Source organism: Corylus avellana, chromosome 8 (genome assembly GCF_965113065.1).
Source record: "Corylus avellana chromosome 8, dhCorAvel1.hap1.2, whole genome shotgun sequence".
Taxonomy (NCBI): domain Eukaryota; kingdom Viridiplantae; phylum Streptophyta; class Magnoliopsida; order Fagales; family Betulaceae; genus Corylus; species Corylus avellana.
In genome coordinates, this window is record NC_142497.1 from 6,053,999 (window position 1) to 6,070,940 (window position 16,942).

Sequence of the window (16,942 nt, forward strand, 5' to 3'; positions counted from 1 at the left end):
GATCTTAATATTCCACATGAGTTAAATCTAATCTTGATCATATGTATATAAGCTTTTGGGCACCATTCCATTGCAAGTTGGTTTTCAAGGGTGAGTTGTACCAAAGGTTTATATCATTTGGTATAAGAGCTAGCCATCACATTGAGTATGAGATCAGACGCAATTCGTTGAGTATGTGATTGAATGAGTTGCAACTTTGTGGTCGAGTCATGGAAGAGGCAACCTATATGCCAGATTAAAATGTCTTAATACTATGTATATGCATAGTATTAAGTCATTAAATACTGATAGATAAGTGGAGCCGCCAAAAGAGAAACGGCTACCATCGAGTCAGTGTCGATAGAGTTGGCCGCCGTGGATGTTGATTGTGGAGTGTGACGGTATATTACTATGCTAGTATCCCACATGGGTTAAGTCTACCAAATGTTTATATCAATTACTCATTAGGTTGGTAAAAATGGATGGGCAAATGAAAACCATTCAAAGAGGGTGGATTTTTCTTAACTCTCTTGATCGATCGGTCGGGTATATTCAATATCAAACATTGTTAGATTTTGGGTGTTGAGTGTCAATAAACTTGGCATACTGGACCTGACTGATTATAATATATAGATACATATATTCTTTCATAGCCCTAATTGTCGCTTGGACTACCTCTGCTTCTCTCTATCAGAGATCAATCTCTTTCACCCTTTATCGTCTACACACCTCTTAGACTTTTAATCTCTCTATCTATTGCTATCTCAACCTAAAAATGTTGTAACACTAATCGAAGTTGTCGATAGACAAGAACGGTGTTGGCGATTCTCAGGGAATCAAGGTCTCAATCTCTCCCCTTCTCACGGCCAAGTATGGTTTTTTTTTTTTTTTTTTTCAACAATGTTATTCATGCATGTGTAGTTGTGGTTTTCTTCAATCTTGATGACTCGATCGGCTTATTTGATTTGGGTTCGATTTGCTTCAATTGATTCTTGCAACCAGATTTGATCTGTTGCTCTCACAATTAGGTAACTCAAAGAGTCGGGTTTTTTTTTTTTTTTTTTGGTCGATAAACTAACTTTCTACCAACCAGAGAGGGGTTGGTTCAATGCAATAACTGAACCCCTTAGCCAATCGATCACTTACCAAAACCGACTACCAATGTTTGTCGATAAGGGCTGAATTCCAATCTCGAGTGGATCAATGCTCAACCCTAGTTAGTCCAACAAGCAATTACGTCAATTTGATAATATTCTGATCAAACTAATTGTAATTAGCTTGATACATTATTTGGCAACGAAATTTGAAAGAAGATACACATCAAGATTAATCCTAGAAGTTTTATTTACAGAGTCAAAACTACTTGAAATATATTATAGCCTCACTCTTTTTGTTAAACTATAACATACATTTGAGAAAATAACAAGTAAATTGATCAATTCTAGGGCATAGGCAAAACATGGAACAACGGTACTTTAATTGAGATTTTTCTTTTCTTTTCTTTTCTTTTTGGACTACAAAAAGGCGAACAAATTAATCTTTTAACGACAATTGTCAGAAAGGACTGTCTGTGGTTGGTGCTGGTTTCAACATTTCCAAAAGCAGTCAACGTCTTTGAAAGGTCCACCACATACGACATATCCCAATTGGGGGAATTTGCATATGAAAATTTAGCATATTGTTTTGTCTATTTCATGCGACATAGACAACCTCGCTCTTATCTAAACAAGCCATGCAATTGTCCTTTTTTTTTTAAAAAAAAAAAAAAAAAAAATGAATTTATGAGGCCTGAAGCAATTGGTTTCCAGGCAAATGCCTTTGTTCTCCATCTAGCACAGGGAAATTTATCTCGGTACAAACTGTTTTTTTTTTTTTTTAAATGCATTTTTTATCTAATTTATTTTTAAGATTATATAAATTTCACGTGTATTTTTAATAGAATAAATAGGGCATGTGATATTTGTCCTTAAAGTGAGTGTTTCTCATATGTATTTTAATAAAATAATATATATGTGTTTTAAGAACATACGAGAATTTGATAAACTAAAGTTAAAAAAGAAAAAAAAAAATCTTCAAACTTCATCCATTTTTCCCTAGGTTCCCAATTTTTTTCACTGGTTATGACATTTTGTTGACGGTGTGTGTTTGATATTATGATTTTTCATATAAAAATTCAATTTTAAATAAAATTACAGAAAATATATGGGAATGTCTTTTTATTAAAAAAAGAAAAAAAAAAAGACAAAAGTGTAAAAAAATTGTCATTTTCAAATCACTGGCAATGAGTACACTTTATAAAAATACACGATTTTAAAAGTTAAACTATAATTTTAAAAGTTAATCTACTATTTTATCAAACGTTAATGCATTTTTAAAAATCACATATTTTGAAATCATAAGTATTAAAATGGCAAACCCAAAGAATCTCGCTAAGAAATGTATGGTTCTTGGTGCTCAAAATATTGGCCATATCTTGGATAAGCTGACGAGATCAAAATCTCGTGGATATGCGAGATATTTCCAGTTAGTTTTTTGTGTTAACAATAATTAATTATTTCTTGTTATATAGGCTGATATATTTAATTTTTATTTGGTCCTAGGTTTTTCTGTTTTTTCTTCTTTCTCCAATATTGAGTTCTTGTAACTGTTAACTCTTGAGTTTATTGTAGATAACATTTAGTTTTTATTATTTTAGTATTTTACCAATATATTGTGATACTTAAAACATGGAAATGTTGCTGTTAGGTGTTTTTCTCGTTTTTTTTTTACGTCTTTTTAATTTTAAGAAAGAATTATCGCAATTAATAGAGAGAGTTTTTAATAAATAATTCTAATTAATTTTTTGTTTGCACGTGTGAGTTTTATAAAAGTATTTTATTATTATAATTTTTTATCTAAATTAATTCAAATAAAAAATTACCGAAAATCTGAATACGTAGGAGACACTGAGACAGCATTCAAAGCCGAAATAGTAAGTCACAGAAAGCCCATCAGCCAGTCAGCGGACCCATGTCTGTACTTTTTGAAAATCCTGCCTTTTTAGGGTGGGAAGTCAAAGGGCAGGTTAAGCTATAGTCATCAATTAAAGCAATTTTTAACACCAACCCCGCCACCCTCCCCCCCCCCCCCCCCCCCCCCCCCCCCTTAAAAAAAAGGCACCTTTAATACATGAATAGGTTATTTTCTTAATAAAATAGTTTTTTTTCTTCTTCTTCTTATTTTGGTGACAATACATATGCTTTTCATTCGAATTGAATCAAAATTACAAAAATGTATACATTAAAAAAAGGAAAAACTCATTACTTTTTTCTAAAAAAAAAAAAAACTAAAATTGGATGCACTATGTGGGTTTTTTGTTTTATTTTATTTGGGTTTGAAAAAAAAAATCTTGTTAGAGAAACCGCTAATCTAAGCCTTAGTGTCGACCAAACAAATGAATTGATATTCTATAAGAATAACTATATCATTTTATGGGCTATTTTACGTACCAAACGTATCCTAAAAGAAATAAGGAAATATATTCTTTAGCAATATTTCAACTATGAGTCGATGACATGTCAATTATAATACATAAGTCTTTCAATGGCCATCATATATCATTGGACTAACATATGCCACCAAGTAGAGGAATGCTACAATGCATTCTCCCCACCATCTACTCACCATCTCTTCACTTGAATTTTGATTTTTTCAAAAAAATAAAAAAATAAAACAAAAAAGTAAAGAGAGAAGAGATGGTGGGGAGAATGCAAAAAAGCATTTCCCCACCAAGTACGTTGATACCAGTTGGAGGGCACAAGAGCTTCCAATTAAATCAAATTTAATGTTTACTCTAAAATTTTAAGCGTAAACAGGCGCTCGTGGCCTAATGGATAAGGCGCCTGACTTCTAATCAGGCGATTGTGGGTTCGAGTCCCACCGGGCGTGCTTTTTAGATTTTTTAAGCTTTTTGGAGGTCTCTTTTTCCCACATCAAAAGCAATTCTACAAACCGGCCCAACTTCATTTGGATATTCAAACTGGATTTAAGCTCAAGTCCAGCTCATTCTTTTTTTTCTTTTTCTTTTTCTTTTTCTTTTTGTTCCCCTAATTAGTCGAGCTCATTCATATGCATAATAATGTATTCAAACTTAGGATTGTTAGACATCCAATTAACTTGAGCTCGATTCAAATTCAAACCAAATCAAGTCAAATATTTAATAATTAAACTTGACTCAATAAGAGTAGTTGAAATATTCGAACTAGGCATGAGTTAGACTTGAACTTACTTGTACATGTTCAAACTCAAGCTTGTTAAACATTCAATTAGCTTGAGCTTTGTTGATGCAGAAAATCAACAATGACCACCCACGCCTAATTTTCGATTCAGGATCTTTGCAAGACAATAAAACGTTAGAGTGGCGCGCCACAAATAGAAAAGGGGGCAGCGACACCACTTCTAATGCTTAAGTCAATAAAATATAGAGGTAAAAATTAGGGAATGAAAGCTTTCTACTAACCTTATATAGCTATGTGTTTTCACAAGGCAATTGTCATGAATTTTGCCACCTTTAAATGAGTTGTTTTTTCATAATTTCTATTATATGTTGCTTTCCATAGTGTATCGTTACTTGATAATGAAATTTTCATTATATGTTACTTTTCATATAGAATCCTTATGACCGTGTGCTTTAAGTAAGTTGTATTTGGGCCGACTGTCCACTGGGCCAGTGACAGCGTAGGCTTTAATTTCAGTAGTTCTCCATTCTCTTAAGAATTAAGTAGTACGCTTCCTTTCCAAACTTGATTTGCTTTATTAGCCAAATTTGATCTCAAGCTCAAAACTATTGTGGAGTTTTCTTTATCTGAAAACACAAAATTACTTTGAAGTTAATGGAACAACTTGCGAAAAAAATTTCAAGGACCAAACCATGGTTGCTTCCACTTGTTGCCTTCTTCGACCCTTGACACCTTAATATCAAGGACACCCTCCCTTCCCTCTTCCCTGCTGATGCTACAAGCCTACCACCACATCGGCAATCGTTCAATTTCTAGAAATGGCAGGTATCTATTTAAATGAACATAAAATGTTTCTACCAATTTACCATAAAATGCTCCTATCGCTTTCTTCACCAACAAAGCGATAGGAGCACTTTCCACCAATCAAAAATCAAGGATGTTTATTCCACTTGATAGTGGAAAAGACCCCCCTTCTTCTGTTTGTTTCTTGTTGTTCGGCTAAAAAAAAAAAAAATCAAGGATGTCTATAAGCTATTGTTTTAGAATTGGACATGATTTTGGTAATCAATTTTTGTAATAAAGAAACCTGTTCTATGGCTTACCAATCATTGACCCAAAGCTTTCCAACCTGATATTAACTAATATGTGAGTAGTTAGTCAATGTGATTGCCACACACGACTAACTACAAATTTGCAACCTCCTTTTTAATAAATGTCGTTGCCATCAGTTCATGTTATGAAGTTCCAAATTGAACTCAAATCTTAGGCACATAGGCGAACAAAGTGCTTCCACAAGTAAATTGGACTTCAATTTCTTCATTGACGCAACTACAATTTTTCTTCAACACACTAAGCACGCTAATTGTGTAGAACCCAAAGGCATATATAAAAGAAGTGATTGCATTAAATTAATAAATAATAATTTAAAAGAAGATGGGGTCAAACAAAATAATACAACATACACCACCCGGGTAGTAAAATAGTGGAATGACAAGCATACCCCCTAGAGAAAGTGAAAACAGGTGGCTTTTCCTTGTATAATGGCCCCCCCCAAGATGCCGTAGCCATTCTTTACTGACACTTACAGCAATGATATGAAAAGAGTTCCGTCACAGAATCAAAGGTTTTCTCCAGAGATATCCATCCAACACACATTCCTGAGCTACTTCAGCTATTTGACTACCGACACCGGAAAGACAGACAAAAAAAAAAAAAAAAAATGTAGCGTATATGCGAATCAACCATTTAACATATATTATACGGCTTCTTCAGAAAGAATTGCTAAACAGCAGCAACCTAAGCAAGAATCCACCTCTTTCTTAAGTGCCACGAAACACCGCTTTGGCTTTTAGTTGACAGCAGGCTTTGCAATGGCCTGCTTAACAGCCTCAGCGTATGTCCTATGTTGATAGGTCAGTGTTGATTCAAGCAAGTCCCAAAGCGAAGTCTTGGGGTCCCAACCTGATATTCATAATCCATTAACTTCACTCACAATACTCCTAAATCTAAAGGCTTTTAGAAAATAATAATAATAATAAAATAGAAGATTATATATTATAAAAAGGAGATAAGAATCAATACCAAGCTGCTTGTTGATGATGGTCATGTCTGGAATTCTCTTATCACTATCATCGTATCCCACACCGTAAAATTCTTTGGAGCTCACATCAACAGTAGGTACTTCCAGAGGAGGTTCCCCACTTACCTTCGAATAAACCTGCACAGTGCAAGAACATTAATTCTCATATCCTAAGAAATGCAATAAAAGCAATACACCGAACACAACCCTTCACCTCGGTCATCATTTCACCAAGCTGCCTGACTGTAACTTCATTGTTTGGGTTGCCCACATTGAAAATGTGACCGTTGGCTCTGGCAGGATTTTCCTGAAAGATGAAGGATTACATGACTCAGCCATGTCTTCTGTATGCCAAACATGAATTTAAATGAAAGGGAGTATATCGGAACTCACAATCATCAACATAACAGCTTCAATTGCATCCTTTATATAAACAAAAGTCCTCTGGGATTCCCCACCATCCACAAGCTTGAGTGGCTCACGACGCAGGAGATTCTGTAACACAAAGAAGAAAGGACATGATTACAACAAAAATACAAAACAAATGAGAAAAAAATCTAGAATGTCGACATTCACTAAAGGTATAACAAAAACTCATCATACGTTACTAAAGCATGCGAGAACCCTTGGAACACCCTCAGATGGTCCATCAATGCCGGGTATGAAATCCATTCTGGGTCCAATCCAGTTAAAGGGCCTCACAATTGTGAACTCGAGACCATTCTCTGCTCCCTCAGCTGTAATTAATAAGACAAGAAATCAGAATATACATTACAAGTACCAATCAAAAGCAGCCAGGCCAATGGAAAAGATAGCTAACCATAAATCAGCCTCTCAATCAATTGCTTTGCACATGCATAGGACCATCTCTGTTTCTCAATAGAACCAAAAATGCATGGGGAGGTATCTTCTTTAAGAACATAATATGCAGGATCCTACAACAGATAGCACATACAATGACTCAGCTCAATGCAAGCAAGGTAAATGCAAAACAAGATTCAGTTAAAGCAATTCAGTATATTCTCATTAATCTGATAGCTGCAGATACTTGTTCTTTTTGGTGAAGGGAACTCTTTGTTCAAAACAAGTGAAGTATTTAAACTATGAATCTCACCCAACTAAAAATGCCAGGGTACCCATCAAGCAACATTGTTCGAAGAAAGTTATTAATCTCCCATAAGAAAATCAGCATGGCTCGATATGTAGAGCAAATGGTTTAGTCGTAATAAATTCCCAAAATAAAGAAAATACCAACCAACCTCATTTAAACACACACACACACACACACACAAATACCAGCACAATACTGAACATTTAGTTTGCTTTATAAAGCAAAGAAATAAAGAATGCCGTTTATTTATATGTTCAGTAGTCTACACTGAAAAACAACAAGACACAACAAAAGCTACACCTGAAAATTGAATCATGATAAAAAATTTACATTAAACTGAACAAATCCATTGACTGAAGAAATTAACTACCCCATTATGTGTTCATGTTACTTCTTTCAAATGTCAAGTTACCATTGTTTTTTCAGTCATCCAACATTAATTCAGTTCCACCATCTTGGCACACTTCTCAAATTCTCTCAATTTTTTTTTTCACCAAGTAAATTCTCTCACATCATCCAAACACCCAATACTAGAAACAGACAAAAATACCAAGACTTTCTTATATTTATCTAAACCCACCGTGAAGTTCTTGAAGACTAAAGAATTCTCAAAAATATATGCATATATGTCGTAGCATTTACCAAAATGCATAACAGTTAGATGTAAACCATAGAGAAAATTTACCTTAAATTCTCTCAAGAAAGAAGCATTTCCCCAATTAAACACCAACACTCAGATATTGCAAACAGAACCCTATAGGATCCTGAGGGCCAGCAGTTAGGACGTGACCACATAGAAAAAGCCACCCATACAAACGTGGGAATTCACAATACTTCTCAAGCAGACAGTACCTCAATACTCCAACTTTAAGCATGCTCACTAAGCAGAATGCTAGAATCCAGTTTGCTATATGTGACAACTAAAATATCCAACAACCATATAGGGTTAAAGAGTCCAAATTGCAGATGGCACACGATCCAACAACCAACTGCAATAAACACAAGCATAACTCATCTCAATATCCTACCTTTTACTTTTTTGGACCTACTACGTTGCCATTGGCAAGGCTCACATCGATGAAACCAAAAACACTTCCGCAAAACTCCATACAAACAACACATGAGATGCGGCTTGCTAGGACAAGGAGGGATAACTCAATCTCCGGACAAGAAAAAGCCTTCAGATTCGTCAACTAAAGAAGATGCCTAGCAAAAGAGATCTCTTGAAAATCTATGGTTTCTGTACAAATTGCATTTCTCGTTGTCTCATACAAATCATTCTTCTGTACAAATTGCAAGCCTCAAGGATCAAACCTCTTTGCAGTCATATGCTGCCAGTCTAATTGTTAGTATTAATCAATGTTGTTCGCAATGTTATTGATGGTCGGTTCAAAACACAGATCTTTTCAAACCTTGATGCATATTTGGAGTGAATACATCCAAATAGTGAATCTATACACGGATTAACATTATACAAGAACGCTGAACGACAATCTATCTGAATTATGCAAACGACAAATTTATCACACAAATATGAACAAGAAAATCACAGATCTGAGTTATATCAAAGAAATTCCAACAAATAATTAAAACCTCAGAGCAATTTGAAAGAAGTATGAAAAGGAAAGAAAGAAAGCGAAGGGTTACCTGACGAAGAGGGCTGTCCTTGGGAAGAAAGCTCCCAATCGTTTTCCCATACACCTCGCAAGTAGAGAAGTGAATGAGACGCTTGCTATTCTCGGAGCAGTACTTAACCTAATCAAATCACACACATCGCCTTCAATCAAATAACCACCAAATCTTTCGGAAAGGGAATACAGTTCCAATGACTAATCAATTCCAAAAACAACAAAGAACCGCGCCGAGATCGCGCGAGTTCCTAAGCCCCAATCAATGCGTACCACGGGGAGCGCGTCGATGAAATTGCTATAAATCGTGTCGAGCGGGCGCGTGTTGTAGTCCGCCGGAGTACAAATCGCTGCCAGATTTATCGTCTACAAAAATGCAAGCAACAACAATTTTAAGTTAAAACGAAAGAAATGGAAAGAAAAATCGTAGAGAAGCAAGAGAAAGAGAAAGATACCAGATCCGCCATCTTGATCAGGCCTTCGAGTCGGGAATCTTGCTTAATGTTGAGGCGGTGGAACTGGATGCGATCGGACCAGGGGTGCGAGCCCGCGGGCTCTAGGAGGTGTTTGATCTTGTCGTTGTATACGTCCAAGGCCAACACCTTGTGCGGCGTCTCCGCCATCAGCTTCTCGCACAGGTGCGACCCTATGAACCCCCCGGCCCCGATCATGCATATCGTCATCGCCTTTATCGGCTTCCCGTCCAGATCTACCCTCGCCGCCGCCATTCCTCTCTCTCTCTCTCTCTCTCTCTCTAACCTTTCGCTTTTTCCTCTCTGGGTGTGTCGGTGGTGAAGCCTAACGTGCGCCGGAGGTGAAATGCAGGGGCGTGAAATTTTGTGTTGGGAGGGAATGTGTGGAGGTGCAGGGTGTGTAAGAAATGATTTAAAGGAGAGGAGGACGAAAAGCGAGGGAGGAGATGTTTCGGCCCTCCAGCGCCCCTTCTATTAATACTATACTCGCGCGTGGATTAATTTTTTATACTCGCTCGCTTCTTTGGCCACGTGTCAAGTGTGAATCACATATTTGCATGAGTGAGAGAGATTGAGTAGGGCTACTGTACTCCTTATTTTACTACTGTGTCCCTTCTATAATTAATTATTATTAAATTTTGATATAATATAATTTTAAAAATTACCATTAATTTTACAATTAATTATTATTAAATTTTGATATAACATAATTTTAAAAATTACCTATTTTTTAAGAAAATAAGAGTAAATTACTATAAAGAGGTCAGATCTGGGGGACTTTGATAGCGTACATCTCGTTTCACAAAGGCTATCTAGTTTGCTTATCATTACTCGTACATTTACCAGAATAAATCATGATCCATATTTAATTTTGACTTTGTCTGCTGATTATGTGTCACGTTTGACTACAGTTAATAGATAATTTACGCTTTTTAAAAGTATTCAATCATAGGTTACAATGTTCTAAAAATGGTAGGGTTGAGCTGTTAACCCTTTTATATTGTGAGTACCATGTGATGACACCTAGAAATGAGACAATTAAGGAAAGAGTTTTCTTTCCGATTGAGTTTAAATAATTTACTCTAATTCATACTATAACAATGACGTGTCCCTTAAACTTATGTAAAGCATTTTTTTTTTTTTAATAATACGAACAAAGTTAAAATAAAATTTATTAAAAACTTATGTGCGTCTCAATTCTCACATGCTATTAACAAAATGAACACATGTCCTTTTTGCAGTCTAAGTTAGAAGAAAACTTTGTTAGACAACTAACTTTCACAAGATCTTCAAAGCTTTGTAGATAACTATAAGAACATTATTAACAGCCTCACTCAATTTTACTCATCAAAATAATCAAACGTACACTTGTATATATTTAAATTACTCATTTTCTTTCTTTTTAGCATCAGCAACAACCAGTTACAACTTCACTATTTTAATAGGGAAATGCTAGGTGCTCTCATAGTGTTCTCCTAATGTCATTTTAATTTTAGGTGGAAATTAAATTTTTTTAAAAAAAAAAATTAAAGTGGCCCCCACCACCGGATTATTTTCTCAACCGGTTCTCAATAAACCGATTTAAATTTTTTCCAAAATATACCCGTGCCTCTTTAATTTTAGGTTAAATTTATTATTTTTTTTTTCCAAAATAATCACCGCCACTCTTTCTCTCTTTCCCTCTCACGGTCTCCGCCACTCTCTCTCTCTCTCTCTCTCTCTCTCTCTCCGAAACGGAAAAATCTTGTTGTCGTCACTGTCAAGACTTTATTGATTGCCGAAATTTTATTGACAAGGCAAAAGAGCTTCGACTTGGCAAAGGAGGCGCTCAAGCATTTAGTGATTATTTCAAAGCAACACTGCGAGATACAACAGTGACAACAAACTAGACCTTTTAGGAGTTTTCTTGGTTCTTTCCACTTTGCTTCTCACATCACATGATGGGGGCAGTCGTCAACCAAATATGTATTTGAATATTTGATGATAAATTGAGGCTAACTGCAGGGCGGCAGGAGTAGAAATAAATGGTGTGATGCAAATGTATGTTATTTGCAACATGTTTGTATGTACGTAGGTAGCGCTAGTAATTTTGACACAACCCTACAATCTAATACGAACACGACATTAAATTATTGGGTTTGGGTCGTAAACGAGTCAACTTGTTTACGACCCGTTTATTTTGCTCTTAAGACTGGTAATTTTTACACGACCCGACAACCTGATACGAACATGACATTAAATTATTGGGTTTGGGTCGTAAATGGGTCAACTTGTTTATGACCCGTTTATTTTGTTATTGACGGATCGTGTCGCGGGTCACTCGTGAGTGACCCGCCATACACAATTTTTTTTTTTTTTTTTTACCCTAAACGAGTTTAGGTCATAAACTGGCCAATTGACCCGTTTATGACCTAAATCATCACTTTAATTAAAAAAAACAAAAATCTAAACAGGTTAAGCGAGTCGTGTTAGGTGACCCACGAAAATATTGTGTTTAGATTTGATAGGGCCGACCCTTTAGCTAAACACCCGAGTCATTACGGGTCGACCCCCCGACCCGTTTTGCCACCTCTATACGTAGGCTAGCTGCTGATGCAAAATGTGGATCAAACTTTGATGGATGATGTACATGCTATTGTGTATGTTTTGTCATACACATTACGCACGACAGTGACGATGGCTAGAGGGAAAGAGAGAGAGTGTGGTGGTGATTATTTTGGAAAAAAATATTTTAATTTTAATCTAAAATTAAAGAGGCACTGGTTTATTTTGGAAAAAATTTAAACTGGTTGAGAAAATAATCCAGTGGTGGGGCCATTTTAATTTTGGTTTTTTTTTTTTTAAATAATAATTTCCACCTAGGAGGATACTAAGAAAATACTAGAAGAGCACGTAGCATTTCCCATTTTAACAATACACTTTCACTATTCCATTTAAATATTTGTTTATTATTTCTTTAACTATTAAAGGATGAAATATAAACATAAAAAAAGAAAAAAAAAAGGGAGATATAAACCATTTTTTATTCAATTGGTGAGTGAATACTACTCACTATATTCTTTTCATCAAAGTTGTGAGGTTGAAAAATGAGATTTTTTTCGGCATTTTCACCAAATTAGCTCACCAAAATAACCAAAAAATAATTTTGGTGAGGCTGCAAATAGTTCTCTAATCATAAATCAGTTATCTTAGAAGCCAAGTAATAATATTTTTTGTGAAATAATACTATGTCATTATAACACTAGGCTTATGTAAAATGCTAAAAAAATAGAAATTTTGGACAATTAAATAAATGGTTAATTACGTTTTTAGTACTTAGGTTTTCACTCTTTTTTTTTAAATTTTTTTTTTTTTTCACCTATGTTTCAAATTCTATCACAAATGGCATCTGATTTATAGGAAAATATCAACTTAACACCTCTGTCACATTCCGTCACAAGTGTCGTCACATACAAATGTCATGTTTATCTTTTATATATATGAATGATTCAATTCAATATTTTTCCTATCTCATTTTACAAATTCAATATATCAATTATTATATTTGTGGATTCATGTGGACTTACACAAATTGAGAAATGATTGTCAATAATTTGTTCATATTTCTCTCATATTCTTCTATAAATTCAATAAATCATTATCAACCATTAGATTTGTGAGGTTTACCATCGGCTTATGTGGGGTTCACATAAGCTCACAAATTTAATGGTTGATTTGTAAGATGAAATAGAAAAAATATTGACACCAATAATTTCTCACACAAATTCAATGGTAAATTCATCCACTCACTATGAAGATGGTTAAAAATAAAAATGAATTTTATAATTTATCGTATATATATTATGCTACGTTTTGTATGAAGAATAAATATTTCGTTATGAAAATGAATAGCAATCATTGGAAATGGCATAATGCATAATAAATAATTATTCATATTACTCAGTTTGACAATGGAGACAACATAGCTGTTCGAACTCAAATTCAACCAAAATTACTAATATACCCACTTTAATAAAAAATCTCACGTTATTTTTTCAAACATAATAAAAAATAAAATAAAACAAAAACGGTTAAAACTGGGTGAATTATGTAGGTGGACCACCACCCAACCCTCAAGGTTCTTTGAAGGTGGTGCAACCACCCTCTGCACCACCAATAATGGTCTTTGCCACCCCCAATAGCACCAAGGGTGATCTCACCACCCTCGAGTTATGTTATGGGTGGCCAGCCACCCCTATAATTCATCTAGTTTTTTTTTTTCTTTTTTAATGTAGAAAAAGGTAGTCTCTTCTTATGGAAATAACTATTTCATGTTTTTTTTTTTTTTAGCATAATATTTACTCTTCAAATTTTAAGGAACAATTATTTATAGGGAATACTTATTCTTGGAATAATTTTTTATAGTTTGTAGACACGTTGTTCTAGCTAAAAGTTTGAAAATCATTATTAATTGAATAATGGTTTAAGGAGATTTGTTGTTTTATATTAAAAGAAATGAGAAAATTCACTTTATACCCCTGAAGTTTGAGGTGTTTTTCAATTTGAACTTTATTGTTTAAAAATTTATAATGTACTTCTCTAATATTTCAAAAATTTTCAATTAACACATTCCGTTACTAATTGCCGTCTAAGTACACGAAAATTGCCGGCATAGGAGCAAGTGTGAGACATCTGCTCCTTTTCTTTTTCACTCCAACACTCACACGACACCCAAAAGGGGTTGACGAGAAAAAAATAAAATCAAACAGGCATTGGATTTTAATGATGAGTAATTACGTCATTTCACTAGCTAAGTTGTGTGCAAAATTGGAAGACGCATCATAAAAATCTCAAGTAAGACACACGTGATGTCATTTCCGTCTACTTAGACAGTAATTAGAAATTTTTAAAACATTAAAGTTTATATTACAAATTTTTAAACATTAGAGTTTAAATTAAAAAAACCACCCCAACCTTTCGGATGCAAAGTGAATTTTTCAAAAACGTAAAAACAACAAATATATCCGAAAAAGATTCCGTATGTAGCAGCGTCATCACTCTCTATCAGGGTTTGGTTTGCACGTAGGGAAAGTTCCGGCGTCCTTCAGATGGCAACCGAGCCATGTGGGTGGCTTGGTGCCAATGAGCTGTATCTCTTCGAGCTCACGTGGGCCGTATTGAGCTTGCCACATTTGTTGGCTACCGAATTTTTCCACGCTCTTCTACGGTCCAATCCCTACGGAATCTTACACCGCGTGTCAGGAAGCGACCGCACCACACCTTTCCTTGTCGGGCCTTTCTATTTTCGGTACCCGATCCATGTTGTTTTCACCAGTTTGGAATAGGCGAGCGGAAGAGCTACCGCGCTTATCCTGTGACCACTTCTATTATCTCGTGCAAATTTGCTTTTATGTGCTGAAATTGACCATTAAACTCTCGCCAGCCAAAGAGTTGGGCTTGAGAAAAAGCCATTTAACAAATTGACTTGGGAGGGTGTGAATAAATCAATTTTATTTTTAAATTCTAAATTTTATATATTTATATATATTTTTTTAATTATGGATGGCACATTGGCACATGTCATAATCTGATTTTGATTGATGATGATGTGCTATTTAAAAGTTTTCATTAAAAAATTAGAAGAAAATTAGGTGTAAAGATTTTTTTTTTTTTTTTTTGGCATATCACTAGGAATTTTCAGAATATTTTTATATCATATAAAGACTTATTTTATATATTTTTTTTCCTAATTAAAAAATGTAATATTATGAGTTTAGATATAGGAAACTTAGATAAATTATTTCAATTTAAGTTTAATATGATTTAAATTTGAGTAATGTTATACATTACACCACCCCTTTCCTTTTCGTTCCTCATAGTCTCCCGTAACATTTAATGCATGGAGATTGATTTTTTGTTGGGGACACGGGACATAAAGTAACATGTATTCCTTTCTTTTTTTTTTTAAAGAAAAGATTGCCTTCTCATTGATTAATTCAAACCAGCTGGAGCATATCGCTCCAACTATAAAAGATCATAAATACATGCGAAAAACACATGTTTTTTTATTAATGCTATTAAAAAAGTATGTGTTTCTCACATGTTAAGAGACATATGTCATTTTATTAGATTAATTTATAGCTAATTCATATAAACTTGTAACTAATTTATGTGTGGGAAGACTACGCCACATAGACTTGGAAAATTATAATCTCCATTTCATTTGAAATTGAGAGGATCCAGTTAGTGTATTTCGGAGGGAAATTGTCCTTATTTTTTGAGAGGCAAATTTTTTGAACATATTTACCCTCTTAAAATATACTAAGAGTCTAAGTGGATCCTCTTCATTTCATTCATTTTAAGAGATGAGAGAAAATGTGGAGTGATAAATAGAATTACTCTTTAAAATTATATGGTTCATTAATGGTCATTAAATTATAATTATAATTCTATAATTTATGTTTAATTTTAATTAAATATTTAACGTGATATGTGAAAATTTTAAATTATTACATAGAAAATATTAAATAGCTAATTAGATATATTATAATAATATAATCAAGTTTAAATACAATTTTTTACTATACATAAACAAAAGAAATAAACTAAATATGGGATGAGTTAAAAAAATTGCAGTTAAAATTATAATTTTCACTACTTGCTTAATACGGATAAACAATGAGATTTTTAGCAAATTCAAAGATATCTGAAACAGGGAAGAGCACCGGGAGGCTTTTAATAGTGCACGTGCTTCTTACCCACGATATTTGTCATACGAAGAGAGCATTGCTGCGGTGACCATGTGACCACACCCAATTAATACAAAAGTGGCACCGACAAAAGCTACCACCACGCGAGTCTCTAGCGCGTTTGGAAACATTTCTCTCAGAAGCGGGGTCTAAAATTCTTCCAGCACAGAGCTTAATTATGCTTAATTGGGAAATAGCTGTAAAGTGTCGGTTTAATTTACGCGGAGTTTCGGTTAGTTGGCAAATGGTTGGACCAAGCATACCATCAAACGTTTTACAAATGAGAAAAATGTAAACCCAGCCTCTGTAATTTATTTAATTTGTAATTAGCTTTTTATCATATTAAAATAATTTTAAAAGTACGTGAGATATGTTAAAAAACAAAAAATCTCATTACCGTCAAATTATGTCCACTTGTTCAATAGATTCCTATAGTGTGATATGTCAAATCCAATAAAATTGTGACATATTTATTATTTAAGTCAGTGTTATATTAACAAAATTTGTTAAGTTAGTAGTAGACGGAATTTGACTATAAATATTAAAATGTTTTTTGGACAAGAGAAGAAAAATAATATTTCTTCTAACATTACTCTAAAAAAAATGGATATCTGCCCTATAGATTTTTACTAGATTTTAGTAAATAGTGTTGGAATTAGTGGCTCATATTCTCTCAGGTATGAGATTAATATTGGAATACTAGTAGTTAACCAAGTAGACGGAGGG

The 16,942-nt window shown here is 34.1% G+C and overlaps 1 protein-coding gene and 1 non-coding gene across 2 annotated transcripts; one reads left to right on the forward strand and one right to left on the reverse strand.

The window, feature by feature from the left end:
- The first annotated feature begins 3,833 nt into the window (after positions 1–3,833).
- TRNAR-UCU (transfer RNA arginine (anticodon UCU)) lies at positions 3,834–3,906 on the forward strand. Its single transcript has one exon. It is a non-coding gene; the product is annotated as a tRNA-Arg (tRNA).
- A 1,673-nt stretch (positions 3,907–5,579) lies between these two features.
- Positions 5,580–9,939, reverse strand: LOC132163654 (UDP-D-apiose/UDP-D-xylose synthase 2). Its single transcript, XM_059574022.2, has 9 exons — positions 9,471–9,939; positions 9,289–9,381; positions 9,035–9,142; positions 7,097–7,211; positions 6,880–7,013; positions 6,670–6,771; positions 6,491–6,583; positions 6,279–6,414; positions 5,580–6,158 (listed from the first exon to the last, which is right to left on the reverse strand). The coding sequence occupies exons 1-9, from the start codon at positions 9,741–9,743 to the stop codon at positions 6,046–6,048; spliced, it is 1,167 nt and encodes a 388-aa protein (XP_059430005.2). The 5' UTR covers positions 9,744–9,939; the 3' UTR covers positions 5,580–6,045.
- Between the last annotated feature and the right edge of the window lie 7,003 nt (positions 9,940–16,942).

Coding starts and splice junctions, on each gene's coding strand:
- LOC132163654 (XM_059574022.2), bottom strand. CDS start 9,743: ATGGCGGCGGCGAGGGTAGATCTGGACGGGAAGCCGATAAAGGCGATG. Junction 9,143..9,288: donor TCATCGACGCGCTCCCCGTG/GTACGCATTGAT, acceptor TGATTTGATTAG/GTTAAGTACTGCTCCGAGAA. Junction 6,159..6,278: donor CATCATCAACAAGCAGCTTG/GTATTGATTCTT, acceptor TATGAATATCAG/GTTGGGACCCCAAGACTTCG.